A 21,322-nucleotide genomic window follows, 5' to 3' on the forward strand; every position below is an offset into this window, starting at 1 on the left:
TTAGTCAGGTTTTGGTGTCTGGTTTTATGTACTGCCAGAGGGCAAACTCTTTTTGAGATTTCTCGCACTGATATTTTAAAATTGCAGGCTTCCTTGGTGACTATTTTTATTGTATTTATTTTACCAGCTTTTGAGAACATCCTTAGGCATAGAAAATTCTTTTTAGGTGGAGAATGTACCTTGCCCAATGGCAAAAGTCAGTTTAGCATGTGAAGTCTATCTTTTGTAAGAATGCATCTACACCAGGGGCTAAATATCCGAATACAACTCGGTCAGAAAGTACTAAGCTGGCTTTAACATTTAAAAAACAATTTTTAATAAGCTGATTTTATTAATTTTTATTTTTTTTTTAGGTTTCAGAGAGTCTTTCAGGGCATGGGAATTTTGCCTCTCTTTATTGTCAGCAGTGGAAAATAGGTTATACTGAAACAGGAAAGGGAGGGATAATGAAAAGGAACCATTTGAATAGTCTGGCTCTTCTCACCTTGGAAAACAGACAACTGGGTCAGGAGGAAGGAGAGTGGGATACTTCTCCCTTTCCTTTAAAGCAGCCACTAAATAAGTGGAGAGCTGTAGCCTGGGAGGTGTAGGAATGTGACAGACAGGCTTTGTGTCAGCATGTCCCTATTTCAGTTGGAAAATAAAGCAGAAAAATCAATGCAATGTGTGTTTGTTGTGCAGGTACCAGCGTGGCTGTCGCTCTCTGGCTGCCAACCTGCAAGCTCAGGGTGCTGTTGTGCAGAACCAAAAGAGAGAAACTGCTGCTGAAGCTGATGATGATGAGGAATATGACATCCCAGCAGAGATTGAAAACGTTGTAGGTGTGTTAAAACTGGAGAGAAATTGTTATAGTGCCACAAATTAAACATATGTTGGAAAACAACCCGCTTAGGGCTAAGAAAGTCACGTGGGTGTCTGTGCTAAACGTGAACAATTGGAAAGACTCTAAAATTTCAGTCTGTGCAACTGATTCAAATAGGTTATGTTTTGTCAGATTATTTGGTTTTCAGCATCTCCAGCAGAAAGTCAGTACTGGAGCACTTCTTGTGGGGTTAGGGCATGGAGATACTGAAATGTGTTTTACCAGTTTTATCCAGTAATGTGAAAGAGGTACCTTGAACCTTTCACAAATGGAAGGCTGAATTAAAATTTGTAATGAAATACACACCAAAAAATTATGTCACATGAAAGCTGAAGAGTTATGGTTTAATTTTTAGACCGTGGTAGTATGAAAGGAACAGCATTTTTAATAGTGTGCAGCTGTACAGCAGGTCCTCTGCTTGCTGGCTGGTGAATATTCTGTAAATAAATAGACCAGAATTGCATCAGAAGACTTTTATGACTGAATAATCTAATGAACCTCTGCAAAAAGCTCCATGACCTCCATTTTGAATCTTTTACCCGACTTAAAATTTCAAATCTGATTTTCTCTTTTTGAAAACAATTTAGACATGTTTCTTTGATTTTTGAGTTGTACATGGGTGACTAACGGAAGAAATCTAGATACAAAGGTTTTTATTAAAGAGGCAGGGTTTTTTTAAGAGGAAGATGAATTTTGAACATTTTAAGAAATCTTTCTGGTGTTCAATGAGACTAATTTGTTTTTTTTTAAATAAAATTATTTGCAGAGCAATTGTTGGTTGGGCTGAAGGACAAAGACACCATCGTCAGGTGGTCTGCAGCCAAAGGGTAGGTCTGTTGTGGTTACTCTGATCAACTGAAGTAAACAATATAGAAATACTAATTTTTTTTATGACTTACTAGCTGACTGCAGTTCTAATGAGTCACTGTATACTTCTCTTTCTTTTTCTTTTAACTTCTGTAGAATTGGTAGAATAACTGGAAGACTTCCAAAAGAATTAGCAGATGACGTGATCGGGTCTCTGTTGGACTGTTTCAGGTAAAAATCTTATTGCAGGCTTTCCATGCATCTGAAACATGGCTGCTTGTGGAACAGGGGGACAAGAGTTAGGGAGACAGGTCTAAAAATCTGTAAATTTTGTTACTACCCTTCTCCCAGATTTCAAAATCTTTGAAGGCACAGATGGGCTAAGGGTGTTCAATAAAGAAATTATTCCTAATCCTTCCTCTTGACCCCATTCGAAGGTAAGGTGGAAGGACTGAAATTGAACTTAGGAAGAATAAAAAAAATGCTCATTAACTTGGTGCTTTAGAAGTTCCTGTGTGTGCTCAAGGCTCATGTCTTGAGTGTAGTGTCCATCCTCAGAAATGCAGTGACACTGGAAATGATGTTCAGAAGGGTTTTGAGGATCACCAGAGGTAACAAGCCATCTTTGTGTGAGGGGAGGCTGAAACACATAGGGAGAATGTGGAATAAATGGGGTATAATATAGGTTTATGAACTGGGGAATGGTGTGGAAATGGTTGCCCTCTACATTTTATATTACTAGAAGCAAACTCAAGCATCAGGTGGCAGGTTTGGAATAAGGACAAGGCGTGGTTAGTGATGCAGCACAGAGTTCAAGTGTGAAAACTTCGTGCCACAGGACCTTGTGGATACTGAAAGTACTTACCTGAATAAAAAGTGTGCTTTTTGTCTGTGAACTTGCCCATGATCTGCCAGAGTTTGGAAGTGTTTTTGAGAGTGTTGCAATATGCTGGTTCTTACCCTCTTGCTAAGGCTTGTGCTCTGGCTGTGTCAGAGGGGCTTTGGGGCCAGTTTAATCTCCAGCTGGGTCACAAAGAACTATGAGGATGTTCTTTTGGAGCACTTCAGTGTTGGATGTCAGGGCATGTAAAGGACTAAGTTATTAAACAAGTCTCATGTGCTTTTTTTAAATATCAAATTGCTCATCGGGTCTCTGTTGAGTACCTGAAAATCTAAACTAGTGGTTTAGAGTAAGCCAGTAACAAAAAGAATTTCTTTATTGACAGGAAATACTGGTCATGTTCAGTTTGTCACTCAGATGTACTCAGTTTTAAGAAGTCCTCACACATTTGTTGAGAGTACAAATTAAAAATACCAGCTCAAAGGATGACACGTTAAAAAGAAAGAAGGTATAAAGTCTTAAAAACTTGCAAGGAAAGTATCCACTTAGATGATCCTTCCACTGTGGTACTGTGATTAATTTAAGAGGTGCTGCTGATCTCAATTATCCCTGGAGCTTCAAAGACCTGCACCCAGAGTGTTTTCTTTCCTTGTTTTTCAAGTCATAGGGGTGAGTAACTCAACTAGTAATTGAGTGACCTGCTTTCTTCAGAAACACCTGGGAACAAACGTAGGCAAGGACAGAGGGAATCTCTGCTGGGTTCTCTGACTAAATGTGTCCAAAATAAGAATAAATCAGTTGCTTGTCAGAGGCACTTGGCTATATCTCTTGGGATAAGAATAAAGGATTTCTTATTTGTAGGTAGGTAATATGTAGACAAGAGTCAGTGAAGAAATAAGGGATCATTTTTCACGGTGTAGGGAGATGATCATCACAGTCCTGCCAGGGTCTGTGTGAACCCTGTGCTGTTCAATGTACCCATAAAGAATCCTGGAAAAAAGAGGAACAAGGAGGTGAGGAAATCAGCTGATGATTTAATGTAGGGAGAGCTAAAGTGGACAGGAAAATGTTATAGAAGCCCAAGTTAAGTAACGAGCCAGTAAATGACGTATAAAATATAATGTCTAATGAGTGCAAACTGATGCTCTTGAGGCAAATGCTGCTCACTGTAAAACAGCTGGAAGCCACTGACCTGTCCAAGTGTTGAAGTGCTCAGCAGCTGACAGGGAAAATGGCAAATGGAATGTTGGATATTAGGAAAGGAAGAGATAACAAAACTGAACAGTCAAAAGTGATTTAATTGATGGAGCTGCTTACAGGTGGAAAGAAAAAGCAGAGGGACGTGATTTTATGTATCTCCATTATCAATGTGGAGGAAGGGGAAAGCAAGTGGTTGTTTACACTTCACTCTCTCCCATGATGTGAGAGCAGGGAGGCATCAGGAAGTGCATTTTCACGCAATTATAATTAACCTGTGGAAGTCATTGCCACGGGATGTTATGGGAGCCAAAAGTGTAAAGGGAGTTCAAAAAGGGATTATACAAATTAATGGAAGAGAGTCCCTTCAGAGGTTATTAAATCTGGCATCTGGCTGCAACCTCTGGCTGGAGCAGTGTCTGCTGGTGATTGCCAGAGCCAGGGGGAGGCAATAAGGGAATGGTCCTTCATGCTGCATCTTTGGCTGAGCATCTGCTCTTGGTCTTTGTCAGAGAGGGGATTCTGGGAGAGATGAAACTTTGATATATGATCTAGTCTGTCTGGTCAATGTTTTATTCTCAGATTCCTAACCCTAGTTTAATACAAAATGAACTTTGTGTATGTTTAACCCTGTAGCGTTCAACCTTTCCCCTTTCCACTCGTTATCTGCCACCCCACCACAAATTGTTTGCCATTTCAGGTATTTTTTACTGTGTTCACTACAAGTTTCTCTGGTTTATGCTTTTTAAAGGTAGATAAACACCACTGTTTGCTCAGTGCATAAACTCCTGTGATGTGTTTGTTGGGAACTGTCACTTGAACCTCTTTTGCAAGTTAAGGACTGTGTTTGGCACTAAATTCATTGGTTATTTTGGGTATATTCTGTAAATCTACATCTTTTACAGTGTACTAGAAAGTTGTTTTCCTTTTCTGGATGAGTTTCAGGTATTGTACTCTTTTGTGCTGAGTTACATTTATAGCCATAAATGGGTTTTTTGCTTATTTGGTCACATTTATAGCAGTATTTATGTTGCACAAACGGGAAGGAAAACACGTTCAGCTTGTCATTCTTCTATTTTACAAGTCCAGCAGGGTCAATAACACAATAAGCACATGCAGGTTTGGATGAGAGGGGTCTTTTAAAGCGTTAGGGGTTCCCCATGAGAAATGCAATTCTGAAAGGGAGGGTCAGTTTTAACCCAGTTTTGTTCTAACACCAGTTTCCAGGAGACGGACAACGCGTGGCACGGGGGGTGCCTGGCCCTGGCCGAACTGGGCAGGAGAGGATTGCTGCTCCCTTCCCGAATTTCAGATGGTGAGTTGGAGGTCATATAAGTTCATGAAATAACAATTTGTATTATTAGAGATCAAATGTGTGGCAATAGGCTGGAATTTGCTGATGTGAGTGTGCTGAAGGATTCAGTATTGAATTCTGGAGTAAAACATACGCCCATGGGGATATTTAAGTACTTCTGTCAAAGCATTGGCTTGGGTGTGCCTTTTTTATACTTAATAAATATTTCTTTCCAAAATGGAATAATTTCTTGGGGTTTTTTTTCTTTCTTCCTCCCTCCCATGTTTCTTTGTGCAGTTGTATAAAATAATTCTGAATGTCTCTATATTGTGTCAGTGTCATTATTTAAATAGAATATATTAAATAATTGATGACTAACTTGCACTTTAAAGCCAGTAGCTTGTGCTGTTTGTTTCTGGTTAAATTTCAAAGGCCAGTTTCATGTAATTTATACATTAACTGTTTATGTTTTTAATGGGTTTTTGAAATAGCAGGATGGAAAGAAAAAGAACAGGGCAGAGGAATTGTTTCTTTGTGTGTTCTGTAGTTTTCAACATACATTGAAGTACAGAGGTACTAATGTGAAAAGGAGGAGTTCTCTGTGATTTTGGTCAATGTTTTACAGAGTGGGAATGACAAAAGCACAGTGCAGCAGTACACATCCACTCTTGGGTGCTTTTACAGCAGTGTCTTGTTCCAGGTGGTTCTTTGGATCCCCTCTGGTGCTCCTGTGCTGAACAGAGAAGTTGAACCCTAAATTTAAAAATGTTTCAAAACTGGTGTTGCCAAATCTTTCCTATTCTGAAGATCTGTAAAATATGGCATTTAATACAGTTTATTACTGTGTCTCCATAGAAAGAATTCATGTCCAGTGTGGCACGTGCTGCACGTGAGAAGGTTTGTGCAGTGAGCCTTCAGTTGGTTTCTCTTTTTAATTACTTTTGCCCTTACGTGATAAAGGTGAAACAGTTAAAAACCTCCCAGCTTAAGGCTGGGGAATCATGAATGGAAAATCCTCCAAAGGTAAGCCTCTGACAAAAGCAAAACTGTACATCTCTGTCAGGGAATCTGGATAACCTCATGTCAGAGATTTTTATTTCATTTGAGGAGGGGAGATCAGGTAGAGTTCATCACTGGAGCTTGTTTTTATGGATAATATTTGTATAGAGATGGGGGAGAACAAATCCTTGAAGTGTATGGAAAAACCACCAAGAATGTTTTCCTTTTTCTCTTACATTCAAATTAACAAGAAAAGAGATACATGAGGTTTTTTTTTTAAATTATGGATAAAGGTAACTATGAAACTTTCTGCTTCCAGAGAATAGTGAGGCAAATAGTAATGTAGTGTGAAAAGCAGCAGTGGTGACACTAGACTGTAATTTTGTGTTTGGAAATTAGGGATTTGGTAGTGTCTGTCCTAAGCTTGAAGCTTTAAACTTGGACTGGAAAGCAGCCCTTTCTCCTTATTTAATGACATACTGATGTACAGCTCTATACATCACCCTGACTTACTGCTTGCTGTTGTCATTTGAGTTAATTGAGCTTTTCCTGTTACCTCATTCCCTCTGTTCAAACTCAGGTTGCTATTCTTGCCTTCTGATAATCTGGGAGAAGCTTTTTTCTGTGAAAGATGAAATTACAGATCAGTGTATTCTCATTTTGTTTCTTAGCTCGGAAGCTGAACCCCTGTAATTTACTGTTTAATGTTGAACTGGTTACAATGCTCTGGCTGAGCTGTTGGCTCAGAGCACCACAGCATGAAACATGAGGGGAAAAAAATCTGGGAATTCTGCATTATATTGAATGCAACTCCACTTCCTTAGGTAGGTTCACACCTACTAGTGATGCTCAGGCAGGGGAGGATGTATTTTACCTGAATAATGATCAGTGAAAAATGTATACCCATGGGTTTATGTGAATAACACTCCCTCTGGGTTTATCCTTATGCTGATACTGCCACTGTGCAAATTTACACAGGGGAGCAGCCTTATTTTAGTTTAAAACTTCTGTAGCAGTTTGGATAAGCTGGACAGCAGCTTTAAGGCAGAAGGAATTTTGAGCTTTGTTATGTGGAGCTGAAGTATGGATGAATTATGTGCATAATGAATTTGCATCTGAAAGAAGCTCCTTTAGGGTCGATTGGTGTTCATGCCAAAATTCTGCTTGTCAACTGAAAATTTAGTTAGCAATTTCTGGCTGCTTTTTCTTCAACATACATGTTATAGTGTAGTGAATGCGTTTGTGTTCATGAACGACTTTCCATATATTTTAAATACAGATCACAAGATTTATTTGAAAAACTGCCAGTTTATATACACAGTCATAGAAGCAGGAATTAGTTTGGGCTGTCTGTAGAAGCACACAGAAAATGACAGTGAGTGATACACACATACTGAAACAGGACCTTCACCAGGAGAGTTTGCCTCAGGTGAAATAAATTATATAAATAACCTTTTAGACCTGGAGTTTGAAGGCTGCCCAGTGTCTGTCTAACCTCAGCAAAGCAGGCACCTAAACTGTTTAGTTCTTCATATTTTCAGTGTTGTTTTCGTAGTGATTCATTTAAAGTTGAACATGAACTTCATTTGTTAAACCCATTCAGGCTTTCTTTGGTTTGACTTGAATCTTGGTCTTAGTGTGAGGAGAGCTCACTTAAACAGGCTTTGGGTCAGTTTGGTTAAACTGGCATCTGTCTCTGAGTAACTAAATTTGATCTGTTCTGTCTTATGGCAGAATGGCAAAGTGCATTCATACACAGAGCAGTTTTTACAGTAAATTCTGAATAGCCAGGTTTAATCTTAAGCTTATTTAAACTACTGCACAGTGACATGAAAAGGTTTTCAAAGAAAAAAGACAAAAATCCCCTCTACTAGATGAAGTTAAGCCTGAAAAAAGACTATGGCAGCATGTTGTTGAGCAATATTATTTCTAGAGCTTAAACATCTTTTAAGAAAAGAAGTTGTAAAAGTTATTTTACATCAATACAATTGCAAAAACCCCTTAAAGACTCATCTAATGTACTTTGGCTTTAGTAATGAATGCAAAAATTCACTCATCAAAACCTGAGCTTATACAAGGCAAAGTTCAGTTACTTAAAAATATTAATATAAAATTATAAACATTATTTACAATGGAGAGATGGAATGCATCTTGTCAAGGGCCAAGTCCAATGAGAGACACATTGTAGGAATTCCGTGATGTTGCTGGTAACCAGCTCCTGTGACCAGAAAAGGGGAGGATTAGGACACTCTTGTCCTCTTCCTCAAGGTGAAGACTCTGCTGCAGTCATTGGGCCTGACTCTCTTAGCGCCTTGCTGGGCCTTTGCGGATTCCTTTTGATTTGTCCTTTTTTGCCCCTTAACTTTCTGATTGCACTGAGTATCCTGAGCATCAGAGGAATTACAGGAGGCTTCCGTGGCCAGAGCTTTGCTGTCCTGGGGGCTCTGCCCGTCGCTGTCCAGCCGGGCCGTGCCGGGGCTGTACGAGGCCAGCTGGCACAGGGCCACGGCCGCCGTCTGCTTCTGCTCGTCACAGCTCTCCATGAGCCGCAGATCCTGAGCCTCGCTGCGCTGTCCTGGGAAGGATTTGTCACAGGCACTGCTGGTGGGGTTCTTGGGGTTGCCTCCCTCCACCCCGGAGCTCTCGCTCTCGGTGCCAGGGGTGGCGGCAGCGCCGTTGTCCTGAGATGGGCTGTGGAAGGACGTTTTCAGGCTCGCTGTGTTACAGGAATCCTTCACCGAGAGGTTCAGGGGCACGTCCTGCAGGTCCAGAAAGCTCTGCCTCTCTGGTTTGGATGGGGTTTTGTACACGTGCTCGTGGATAGGTCCTGTGCTTGTGTCGGCCTTTTTGGAGAGATTGAGAGGAGCTATCCCCGTGTCTTCCTCTGTGTTGGACAGTGAGCCTGCGTTGTTCTGGCTGTCAGGCTGTGTGTGTGAGTCTTCATCAGTGACGTTAATGCTGAAAGAAATGAGGAGAAAAGAGAATTCACTATCAGTTGCTCTTTTGAACTGGGGGCTGAGGGGCAGGAGGAGGAAAAAATCTGGACTTCTAGGCTAGAAGTCTGACAATTTTGTTGTTTCTCCTTCAACTCCCCAAGTCCCTTTCACCAGACCTATCACTGTAATACAGGTAATTCCCTGAAGTACACAAACACACACATAGTTACTGCACTGGAAATGCCTGGTACCCTTAAAGAGAGGTGAGTGGGCTGCTGTGGGCTGCACTGTGCTGTGCACAGTTAGTACAGAACATGTTGTCTCCCTGCTGTAAATTTAAATATATTTAAGGGGCATTGCATGACATGTGCCCATCTGTCTTTGCGTGCCCCTGGTAAACCTGACAAGCACTTGCAAAGTGATTTTGTTACTTTACCTGGTGGGTGAGTCCCCTCTCTCCTGCTGCGTCTGCACACCTGGAAGTGCAGTCGCTTGGTCAGTGCTTTTTCTCACGGGTCTGAAGGCTGTGAAGTTTTCTTCTGGTTGGTCATACTTGCCCAGGGATGTGGAAGATGACTTGTTGGAGAGGTCAAATAAGCCCTCGCACGCGTGGCTTGTCTGGGTGAAGTTGGTGGGGCTGGGTCTGCCAGGGGAGCCCGTTGCTGCGCTGCCCGCGAGAGGGCTCATTTTGGCATTCTCTCTTTCATTTTGGTCATCCTTGGGGTTACCTTTGCCATGCAACAATGTCATTTCTTTTTCATAATCTGCTTGTTTTTTATGTGAGCTTAGAGGGTATTGTTGGGAAGGGCTTAAAGAAGCTGGGTACAGCAAGGTAGTTTCTTCCATCAGATGAGAGTTTTGATCCCTGTTTATACCAGCTACGTGTGAAAATCTGTAAAATGGGGGATCTGTTGGCCTACAAAATCCATATGGTATTGGTGGAGTGGAGTGATATTGTTGGAACAATCTATAGTGTTCGTATGCTGATGGATTTATGGGTTTTGGAAGTGGCCCAGGGTGGGGAAGAAAGTGTCTTTGATCTTGTGCTCCATAGACAGAGAGGGCAGAGCTTTCACACTCCGAGTTACCTGGGAGCAGGTAGGGTGTGTAGATGGCCAGCCTGTGCTCATAGAAGTGGGGGGAGTACTCAGGAATCATTGGCTGCATGTAAGGTGAAATGGAACCAAAGCCTTTCGTGGGAGCGACTTTGTGTGGAAACTCTGGGAGGAAAGGAGAACCCGCCTTCCACGGGTGAGCTGGTGCATGAAACGCAGACTTGGTGTGGAAGGGGGAGCTTTTGTTAGAGAGGGACAGGATTTCAGAGGCTTCACTGATCTCCGGGCCTTTGCTGTCCCGGTGTTCTCCGACGGGAACGAAGGCCGAGGGCCTCACCATGCCCTCCATCAGGGGCTGCACGCTGAGGGCACTCTCTGCTGCGGAGCTGGCAGGGCTTATTTCCTTCGGGTTCGCAGGTTTCTGTCCTTGAATCGCTGCGTTTGTTGCCTGGTTTTGTAACTCAACATTTTCCTTGGCATCTTCTTTTGCAAAAGGATACTGAGGCTTTGAATCGAGGCTCGACAGTCCGTTTGTGACAGATTTGGAAGAGGTTGGTTTGACGGGAGGTTCGAGCTGATTGATCTGTTTGGGCTCCAGGGAACTGCTCTTTGGACACTTGATGACTCGATCCTGCTCCGACACCAAAGTGATGGAGTTTTTGCAGAGGCCGTACTTCATGTGGTTGAAGAGATGGGATTTCTCATTGCAAGTGAAGGGGCACTGGAAACACTTGTACTTGAACGGCTTTCCCGGTGGTCTTGGGATGTAATGAGGCTTCTTGGGTTTGCGTTCTTTGAGGAGGCTCATTTTTTTTCTGCTTTAAACAATTAAATGTAATGGTTCTTTATAAAAACTTTTCTTGTGGTTCGCCTTCCTCAGTAGCCTCGTGATGTTTCCGGTTTTTCAGGTTTCTAGAATCCTTCTTCCCAGGTGAGGAGAAGCTCCTGTGGTGTCTCAGGGAAGAGGGTGCTGGAAAACAGCGCTTTTGCCACTGGTAGTGCAGGAACTGTAACACAAAGTTTGAAATTAGCTGTGGTGGAACACTGGAACAAAATACAAAGTAGTGCATTCTCTTAACTGCATTCCCCCTTGTACTGCATAATTTGTGATGTTTTTTTTTTTAAAACAAACAGAAGTGCTGGATGCCAGACCTGAGTTGGACAGGCATTGACCTTTGGCATCCTCCTGCACCCAGACACAGTCACACAAGTGGCCTAATTTCCAGCAGCAGCACTTGTCACCTGCCCCTGCTGCCGGCTCGGGGGAGTTCCCTTTGAAAACCCGGGGAACGTTCATTGAGAAGATGAAAGTAGAAATCCAGGCGGAGCTGCTGAGAGAGGAGTGGAGGTGGGTGGGATGGGAAGGGGCAGGTCCCGGCAGTGCTGGATGTGGGGTGAGCCTGTCGGGCCGGTCGGGGAGAGCGAGGAGGGAATTTCCTGCTCTGGTGACACAGGGTGGGGTGAACGGGTCGCAGTTGGGTGGCTGACTGGGCTCTTTCTGAGACTGACCAACCCCTCTTCACTGGGGTGACATTTCCCAATAGCCAATCTCAGTGGATACCTCAAAAGTGGCCAATCTCTCGAAGGATAAAACCACACCGATTTTCTTCCTCTTCCTAATTCAATTAAGAGAAATGAGCACTGCAGTGTCTGACTAATGGAATCCTCTGCCTGATAAACACTTCCCCCGTCCTCCTGCTGCGTGTGGCTCCTCGCCGATTGCACGGAGTTAACACGGACACCCAAGTGTGTTAACTCGGGGGAAAAAAAGTGTCTGACAGCAATTGATTTATGGGGGAAGGATCTATCTGCCTTTCTCTGGAAAAACGGAGGTTGTGGATACTTTATCCAGCCCAGTGATTTGCTGGGTAGATAAGTCGGGAGGGCTTGTACCGGCTTGTTCCATTATGTTCACTGATTCTGAAGGCGTGAGAAACTCTCGCAGTCAAGTTCTCATGATTTTATAGGATGTGTTATGGCAGAGATCTAAAAACTGATGATTTCATCATGAACTACAAGCATCATTATCAAAATGATGACTGTTGCAAAACCACCTACTGTATCTATTGTGTTACCCGAAACTACAGGAATATTAATTGTAAGGGTGACGAGATAGCTCCTTTTTTTTTTTTTTTTCCTAAAGAAAGCTTTTTACACAGAAGTTTGAATTAGGAGTATTAAAATCCTGAGTTTATGAAAAGAATTGCTGGTAATTACGTGCTGTGAGATTTTAGTTAAAGCAGAGATGTTTTGCATTTCTTAAATCAGAGATTATTTAATAGAAAATGACAGGCAACACATGATGAAAACTGAAGGCACAGCTACAGAATTGCTGCTTGTTTCATCAGGTACAGTAATTCTAGCAAATTGTATTAAATGTTGTTTCTGATGTCATAGAAATATTAATTTTGTTAAAATAGTAATTGTGAAGGCACCCTGAAAAATGCAAAGCTGCTCTTTAAGTGGAAAAAACAATCAAACTTTTTCCTAAAACTAACAAACTATTAAATGTGCTTCAGATTAAAGAAAAAGGAATGTCTAGAGAAGTAGCTTTTTGTTTTTCAGGTTTTAACAAAGCTTTGTTAGTTGTTTGAGTTGGATACTGATACTATAACAACAACAACAAAAATGCAGCAGCATGTTAAAGTCTTGTCACTGGAGCCTGGTTGAAATGGTAGTTCAAGAAATTAAAAAAAAAAAGTCATATAGTATTTTAAAATATTTTAAATTACAACAGGCAGAATTCCTTTGAAAGATTAAGAAAAATGTTTTTACATTAAATAAATGAAATATTGAGGCATAGGAGGAGAGGTCCAGATAGGGAACTGGGCTTTTTTTCTCTGCCTTAAGTGAACTTGTTGCATTTATTTTTGACTAATGATGTATAACTAACTTGGAAAGTTTGCAATGGACTTGGTTGAGTCAGTTTGGACCTGTTATTCTTTGTATCTTCTTGGAAGTGCTTGTACTAATTATTCTTGAAAAAAAAGATATTGTTGTCAAAACTGCATCTCAGCTGAGCCATTTATGATAACGTCCGAATCTGCATTCAGGTGCAGCACTTGTAATAAAGGGATGGTAATTAGATTTCCTCGTTCTGCCAGCTTTCCTTTGCTTCATAATGAAAATTCCTGTGTGTCCTGTCCTCCCCCCTCTGACTTTGTACTCGGTATTTAACTTTGATTCAAGTTATTCCTGTTGGACAGAGTATTAACTATCGTTTCTTAACGAGATAAAATGTGTTGTTGCAGTTTTAATGTTCGAAATTTCGAGCCTTGCAGCTCCTTTGCCGTGGAGACAGCAGGAGAGCATTCCAACAGCTCCTTATTCCTTTCCATTTAATTTGTTTTGATGGCTCCCAAAACCTGCTGCTCTGACTTGGGAGGTGCAGAGCAAGCAGCTCATTTTAAAGGGTGTTTACCCTTTCCTAAACTTAGGTCAGTGCCAGCCAGGTGAATGTTCTCTTTCTCTCTTTTAGTATTTAATCCCTTCTTTTCTCATGGTTTAAAAATGCCAGTAATAAAATATTTCTAAAGCCAGACAAGAAGGATAATTTCTCCTTCAGTCTCTAAGTAAAACATGGGAGTATCTGGCAGAGGGACATATTTCATAATTAAAACCCATTAAAACTATTTGATCCCACAAACACAGCCAGAAAGGACATCGATGGTTTAAAATAGGTCCAACCAATTAAAACTGTCCCTATATAAATAAAGTTGCTTCCAGCTGTACAGTGTATTGTGCTGCTGAAGTTAAAATTTAATATTAGAAAAATGAAAATACATAGTTCTTTTTCTTAAAGTTTCAGTGCATAACTCCTGATATCCTTAAAAATGGGAGAAAATCTTCAATAGCAGGATGCTAATTTTTACGTAACTTTTCTTTTTAGACTGAGAATTTATTTCCTGTAGACATGGCTGTACAAATGCAGATGATTATATATCACTATGATTTTCTAGTTTTGAAACTTCAGTAGATTATTTATTTGTATTTTTATTGAAAGCAGGTTATTCAATATTGGCTAAGCTTGAGGTTGTCTGAGCTGTTTGTTTTTGTCAATAGTAACCTCCCCGTGGCTTTCGAACCTGTCGCCCTTTCCAACCTTAGGCTGATGGCTCCAAGTTCTCTTCCTTCTATTTTTAAAAGCAGGTTGTTGCTCCTTCCTTGCCTTTAACCTCTTGGCAGGTTCAGAAAGCAGGAATGTAGTTGGACATTGTGTGTGTGTGTGTAAATATATCAACACAAACGTCCGTGGGGAGAAGTGTATACACACATAGGCACATGTGTATTCATACACACACAGAGATATGTGCATACAGATCTCTGCATGTTGTTTCTTAGGGTTTTAAGTAGTCCAAATTGTTTAAGATGCCCAGCTGATCAAAGAGGAAATTTCAAAATGTCTTTTATTACAAGCAGGGACAGTAATTACATTTCTTTTTAGGACACTGCTTCAGCAAAGTACGTAACAGCTGGTCATGCCCACCCCATTATTATTGCAGGCTCCTTCTGGTGATGTGGATCTCTCTGACCAGGAGGACTCACTGGGGTGGAACATTTTGAAGGACATGCTATAATTAAAATATTGTGATGTGGCATTATTGCATAACCCAAGGACATGCCATTGTCACCTACCCAGGGTGTTGCAAGAACTAGATTTGTGAGTTTTATTCTAGCTGAGATTTTCCAGCGATTAACCACCCCTCCCTGCTAAACTTCCAGGTCCTTCAAACTGAAAGATAAATTTTAACACAACTGTTTGTTAATTAGGAGGAAATGTGGCTGAGAGCAGTGGGCTGGGAAGGGAGTGTGTGTGGAAGGTACAGACCCACAGGAGCTCCGTGTGTGTGTCCGTGCGTGCGAGAGGAAGCACAGAAGCAGAGATTAAATGAGTTGCTCAGGCAGCGTGGGTGAGGAGTAAAAATCTTTGTACATACTAAGTTAATAAATCAATGTCTTAATACGCTTCAATTGGCTAGAAAAGGGAAAACAATCCAATTTTCTGCTAAATTTCCAGAAGCTGGAAAAATTAATAAATCAAAGCTTGTGCCCCTTATTTTCATAGGAGCTTTTCCGATGTACTCGACACGACTCTGTGAAACAGAGTTGGCAGAGCAAGCACAGCATTTTTAAGCTATACAGCTTTTTCTCATACTTCAATATAATACATTAACTCCCTGTAGGAAAAAAAAAAAAGGTGCTTAAAAAACCCTTTGCACCAACAAGAGTGAATCACTGTAAAAACTTGCAAGAGTTAGATTTTCTCTAAGACTAAAACATTCCCATCTCCTGTTGAAACTTTCTGCTGAAAGCTGAGAGTGGTGCTGTGAGTGCACCTGCTGGAGTAACCCCGGCTGCTGGGACAGCTGGGGAACCGAGCACCTCGCATTTCCTCCTCAGTTGTGGACACAAACACACTTCATTTAAAGAAACGTTCTAAAGGAATGGACTTACCAGGCACGGGGGTGTCCGAGGGCCGTGGCGAGCGCGGGTGAGCTGGAGCTGTCACTGCTGTGAGAGCAGTACCTGTTCTCTGCCCGAGCCCTGAGTGAAACTGCAGGAGGCTGTTCCAGGGGAGGGACCTGAGCGTGTAGGAGTTGAGCCCTCGGGGTGTAGAGATGCACCTGATATTACTCCAGCCTGCAGCTACGATTCATTTGTTTGCGTCCACCGCTCTCCTCCAGCATTACCTCAGCACCCCGGGATCGAACAGAGCTCCTGTGCCCTCCAACAACCACCTTTACCTCTCAGCTGTCTCTTCCTCTGGGAGGCGGTTGTGGGGTCAGAAATGTCTTAGTTAACACTGAGGATGTTTTAACTTCTGTACAAGTGACTCGTGGGCAGCAGAACTGACTCTACACAGCGGGTAGCAGAGCTTACAAATAGGGTTTTACTTCTTTGATAGAGACTGACATTTTTTATTGAATGCTTTCGCAGCTTTAATATTCTTGCTGGGTTTTTTTTTTCCTCCCCCCTCTTCATTTTTATTTAAATCTTTTTGTCCTTCACGAGTCTCCTTTCCGAAGGCGGGACTGAACTGACTCCAAGCTCGCTTGCCACAGGAACCTGCCAAAGCTTGTCTATAATCGACAGCCAAATGTGCAGGTCCTGGAAAGGGAAAGGAGTCACCGCAGGAGGGATTGACTGTCGTGTCTGTGTGTTTGCTCAGGAGCTGTGAAATCCAGCGGTGAAGGGAGAAAGTCAACCCACTGATTAGTGCTGGGCCTGGCTTTTAGTTGGGTTTTAGGGTTTGTAAATGACAAATTTATTAGTACCTTTGCCAGTCTCCTGGTGACAGGGCTGAGTTGTTCAGGGAAACGATACCCTCTCCTGTGCAGGTTGGTAAAAGAGGAAAATCTTTTGATAGTTGTGGCTCTGTCTAAAAAACATTCCTGTTAATGTATAAACAAAGGGGCTTTTGGTTACTAATTCTAATGGCACTGAGATGTTAAAACTTCTGTTCAAAACTGAGGTTCAGCTGGACGAACACAAGAACCCTCTTGTTTCACCCACTGCTCTATAGATAAGACAGTTGCAGATTATTGAAACTTTAAAATAGGGAAGTATGATGAATTTTATATGTGGCAGAAGTGTGGTCTTTTAAATGAAAATTAATAAGGAAATTGTCACTACAAAACCTGTTTAGGCAGTGGGTAAAAGTTGTTTCAAAATCAGTTTCTAAAGCAGTGTCTTAAAAATAATTTTAAAGGTGTTGCCTTTGGCTTGGTGGAATTATTTACAGACATCTACTTCCCTATGTGGGTACACAGGTCACCGTCCTTCTCCTTGCTGTGCTGGTGTAAGTTTCTGGAAAAAAAATCAAATTACAAGCAAGCACTAATTTTAAGGTAAAAGAGTGGCTCTTGTGTGGGTTTTTTAATTTATTTTTAAATTATTTTTATGTTCCTGTGATGCAGCATGGCAGTGTAAAAAGGTGTAATATTACTGTCACATTACTCACTAGTGGTTTGTAAATCCCTTGGCTTTAGATGGAATAACAGGAGTGTTTATGGTCTATCGTTCTTCCATTTAGTTGGAAAATATTTTGAAGAAAATTTGTCTGTTAGAAAACTGTGCCTGCAGAGAAAGGTCTTGCAGTGTCTGGAAGCTCCAAGGAGACAAACCCTTTGCTTTCTCAGCAGTCCCTGCTCAGTGGTGACAGTAATTTGGGTGCCACATGGATATACACAACATCCTCATTTTCCTCCTGCAAACGTGGATCACTTTGTGTGTTGTGTGTAGCTGAAGGAAGGTATCACTGGGTGTCTTTTTTTTGCAGGTAGGTTTTGAAAAAGTCAGATCAAATTTTTTATTTTGGAAGAAAATTGCAATTTGTGGCATCTAGGGGATGGACTCCTTCAGTATAGGTGACTGAGCTGTCAGAACTGAAACTTTGATTTTATTTTCCCCCCTTTCTCCCCTGTCCCCCTTCCTGATCTGGTATGTGGAGGGGAGATGGGATGTCCAGTTGCTGCACTGATCTTTGTTTTAAATGATGTTTTAAATCCAGCTACTTCCTGGAAGTTGGTGGTATCAGTCAGGTCAGCTGAAATCAGCTGGGAGCAAAGTAGAATTAGAACATCAAGAACAGCTCATGTAACTGCTCCCTTGCTTGGGGTTTGGATGGTGTTAAAAATCCAGATCTGGGGGAGGAGATTCACTGGTCAACACCAGAACAGGACCACAAGAGTTCTTTGTGCAAACTTCTAGAAATACTAAATGATGACTGCAGTGATGTTGTTTCGACAGTTGTGTTAACTCACTCTACTCACATCCCAAGTGCCTAATCAAGTGACCCCAGTCTCCTGTTGGTAAAACCTTTTTCATTTACCTGAGCATGTCAGACTAAGAGCACCAGGATTGATACAGAGGATATTTAACTTCTTAAATTTGGATTTATTGATATTTTTGTCACAAGTTGCCTTTTTCCTAAAATAATCATATTTTTATATCTTTGGAGGGCTGAAGCTTTGGTTTTTTTGGTGTAGAATATACTTCTTTGTTCTAGGTTCTATTTAGAATTCAGTAGCAAACAAGGGCTGTTTAGGTGTAGTGGAATTTAATTTCTCTAGCATAAACCTGCCATTCTAAAAATGTTACAAACTTCCTTTTTTGTCCTTTTATATGAACTTTTTGGCTCAGCTTTAGCGCTAAGCAGAAAATATCACACGTAGAAACCCTGCATCCAAATGGGATAAACTGAACATGTTGTGGATACACTGCTTGCCTCGGTTCTGTTTTCCTCTTGCACTGCAAAATTCCATTCCCTGGATGTCTGAGCATGTGCCAAGTGTTTCTCCAGTCAGTTACCAGCTCCGTGTTAATCAGAGAGTTCTCACCCTCCTGCTCTGAAGCTGGGACTGGCCCTGGGCACCACGTTGTGCTGCTGGTTGGGCTCCACCTCTATCGATCAGAGCCCTGGCACCACTCTCAGAGGTTTTTTGTCAGCCACCAACAGCTTTTCCAGGTCTTTCTAGAGATGCCTTACCAATTTGTGAGCTTGTTAGTTGTGCTAGGAGAGCAGAATAATCATAGGAAAATGGGGATACTGATAGACATGGAGCTGGAGAAGCTCAGCTTCCCACCTGCAGGAACCACCTTGGAGCTGTGTTCACTTCTGTGTCACCCGAGTCCTGTGTCTGGGTGTGTGGCTTTGGCTAAACATTCAGGTCCTTTTTTTCTTTCTTGGATCACTTGAGCCTGAGTTATCGAAGGATTTGGCTCTCTCTCAGCATGTTTGGGCTGCGTTATTCCACAGCATTCCCAGAAGGGGGCAAATGGATGTGAATAATCATTGCAACTCACGCCATGCCCCGAAACATTACCCGATTCTGCTACAATGTTCTCATAATTATTTTTTTCTGTCCCATATGAATAGTTATTAGTCTTAATGCTTTTTGAATAACACCTTTGAAATGTGCCTTTGTTTTTTCATGATGATCCAGCCTCTGACTCCGGAGATACGTCTGGGCAGATTGCTGGTGTTTGGGAGCTACTTGTTCATGATTACTGGAGCAAATTACTTGTATGGGAAAAGAATAAAAGCTCAGCAGTTAATAGCAACTGCAGATCCCATTTTTAGATATTTATTGTGGCCTGTGCTGTTAGTGTTTAGCCTGGAACTAGGATGATCTTCCTTCGGGTTCCCATCCTCGCCCTTGGGCAGTGAAACATCTTGGGGGAAGTGGGAAACAGCAGGAATTGGGACTGTAGGCAAAACTGTTTATAAGGGAGGGTTTTTAATGATCACTCTTTTCCCTGCCAGTCATTCTCACAGGGATGTAAAATGCACCTTCAGTTTCTGCCTGACCTTCTGGTTACAATTCCCTTTCCAAATGTATTTTAAAATATTATTTTAAAAGTGTTTTTCATGTAGAATGTTTATTTCCTTTTCTGCTTTAGTTTCAAGACTTACACCAGAGATTCTGAGCCAGTTCTCTCACCATGCTGGAACTTTTCTGATAAAATCCAGCAGTAGGACCCAGTTTGTGCCATGTGCAGTTCTAAGATACATAAACACATTTTTCTTTGAGGGATATACCTGGTGCTGCTGTGATGCTGTTCACACCAGAGAACAGGGAGGCATAGAATGCATACTCCTGGACTCAATATGTTTTTAGCTTTCAGTTATTCGCTGAAACATGTAAAATTTTATAAATATTTATATAACTACTACATGTTGTCTACTATTTACATAGATTTTTATAGTGGGGAATATAAACCAGCAAATAAAATACAATTTTTTATTTTATTCCATTAAAAGCATTCTGATGCTGCAGTTCTTGAACTGTCTGTTACGGTTTTGAATTCAAAGTTAACATGTCAACATTTAGCTGAAAAATTTCAGTTGTTTCTAGAAGGGATTGTGCAGCTAAATTTGCATGTAGGACAAATGGGGCTTTTTTAGCAAAATAACCATAAGTCAAATAATCAGATAATATGATTCTAGATATTTGTGTGAGTTTCTGGAATTGCAGCACTCCACAGTGAAACATTTCTTACCATACAGTGTGTGTTAGAACCAAAAACTTACATTTCGGCGTGGTTTCAGTATGATTTCACAGCTTTTGTTTTGTGCTGTACTTGTGGTTTTGTAGGCTTCAGACTATTATTTATAGGGGTTTTTTATTTAATTGGGTGGGGATAAATACTAAACAAACAAGAGAATCCTAGTTTACTTGAATTTCTGGTTTGCTTCTGAAAGGACGTTATTAAAATTTCTCTTGATGACAGCACAATATAAACTTTCTAGCTAATAAGGTGTGTCATGTAGAGGAACTTGAACCTTCCTGGGCCTTCTGAACGTGTTGGTGGTGAGATGAAGAATGTTCTGGTGTCACTGAAGGACTTGCTGAGCACCAAATAGTCACAGCTGTGTGTGCTCCATGGCCACAGGGGCTTGGGCCTTCTCTGCTGGACCCTCTCAAATTCAATCCATGGTAGAACTCTTAGAGTTTCATCAAGATAAATTCTGGTTTCTATGCTCATTGTGCATTGTGTGATCCTGTTTTTGCTATAAAATCACATATGTGTAAAGTTAAGGTTGAAAACATGTGCATCACTGAAGAGTGAGAAAAGAGAGCCAGGGAAAAAAGATTGGGAGAACCTTTTGGTTACACTTGCAGTGAATTAGTGCTTATTTTGGGAGGATTCCAGCCAGGAAGATGTTACTTTTGATCTTTCTGCTTTCTTAAATACCCTTACCCATTCACAGGAGATAGACAGGAACAGTCCAACAGTCCCCTGCTCCTTTTTAAACTGTGGCAACACTGAAAGCAGCGTTTGAGCAGAAGGAAATAAGGCTGATGGGATCCACAGATAATGGGTAATTCAGGAATCTGATACTGGTGGGTCAGTGCAGCCAATCCGAATCTGGGATTTGATTTTTTTAATCTCAGAATAAATGGAAAATATAGATATGGTGAGTGAAAAATCTATTTGTGCAAAACCAGCCTTTATATCTTCTGTCCATAAACTACCTTCAGAATCAAAGGAGCAGCAAAAATGTGTAAGAAGCAGTGAAAAAAGGGGCATTTTTGCTAGTCCAAGCTCGCTGTTCCATTTATTAAAAGAAAAAACCAACCCCTAACAGAAGTAGAGCCAATACTGCTTTCAGATGCCATCTAGGAGGAGGTTTAACTTAGACTAAGATTTAAACAGCCTTACAGAAATCTACTATGTGGCTTCTTAAACTTGTTTACATACTCTGTTTTTAAGGATTACCTCCCGTGTTTTCATATTCCAGAGTGAGTTGTTTATTATGGATTTGCAGCTGGCAGAGTTTGGGGGAGAGGGATGGTACGTCAAGAAGTCAGGCTCCTGCAGCATGTT

General features: G+C 41.3%; 2 protein-coding genes across 2 annotated transcripts in view; one reads left to right on the forward strand and one right to left on the reverse strand.

Moving 5' to 3' along the window:
- The window catches only part of TBCD (tubulin folding cofactor D), a 117,564-nt gene that overhangs the window by 23,175 nt on the left and 73,067 nt on the right, over positions 1–21,322 (forward strand). Inside the window, 4 exon segments of the mRNA XM_027664101.1 lie at positions 682–821; positions 1,629–1,689; positions 1,826–1,900; positions 4,928–5,022. Of these exon segments, the coding sequence (XP_027519902.1) occupies positions 682–821; positions 1,629–1,689; positions 1,826–1,900; positions 4,928–5,022 (371 nt within the window).
- ZNF750 (zinc finger protein 750) lies at positions 7,290–15,558 on the reverse strand. Its single transcript, XM_027664102.1, has 3 exons — positions 15,446–15,558; positions 9,373–10,998; positions 7,290–8,958 (listed from the first exon to the last, which is right to left on the reverse strand). The coding sequence occupies exons 2-3, from the start codon at positions 10,797–10,799 to the stop codon at positions 8,241–8,243; spliced, it is 2,145 nt and encodes a 714-aa protein (XP_027519903.1). The 5' UTR covers positions 10,800–10,998; positions 15,446–15,558; the 3' UTR covers positions 7,290–8,240.

Source organism: Corapipo altera, unplaced genomic scaffold (assembly GCF_003945725.1).
Source record: "Corapipo altera isolate COAL_440 unplaced genomic scaffold, ASM394572v1 122, whole genome shotgun sequence".
NCBI lineage: Eukaryota > Metazoa > Chordata > Aves > Passeriformes > Pipridae > Corapipo > Corapipo altera.

Excerpts from the sequence above, each read along its gene's own strand:
- ZNF750 (XM_027664102.1), bottom strand. The coding sequence starts at position 10,799 with ATGAGCCTCCTCAAAGAACGCAAACCCAAGAAGCCTCATTACATCCCA. Across the intron at positions 8,959-9,372 it reads AGAGGGGACTCACCCACCAG|CATTAACGTCACTGATGAAG; the intron begins GTAAAGTAACAA and ends CATTTCTTTCAG.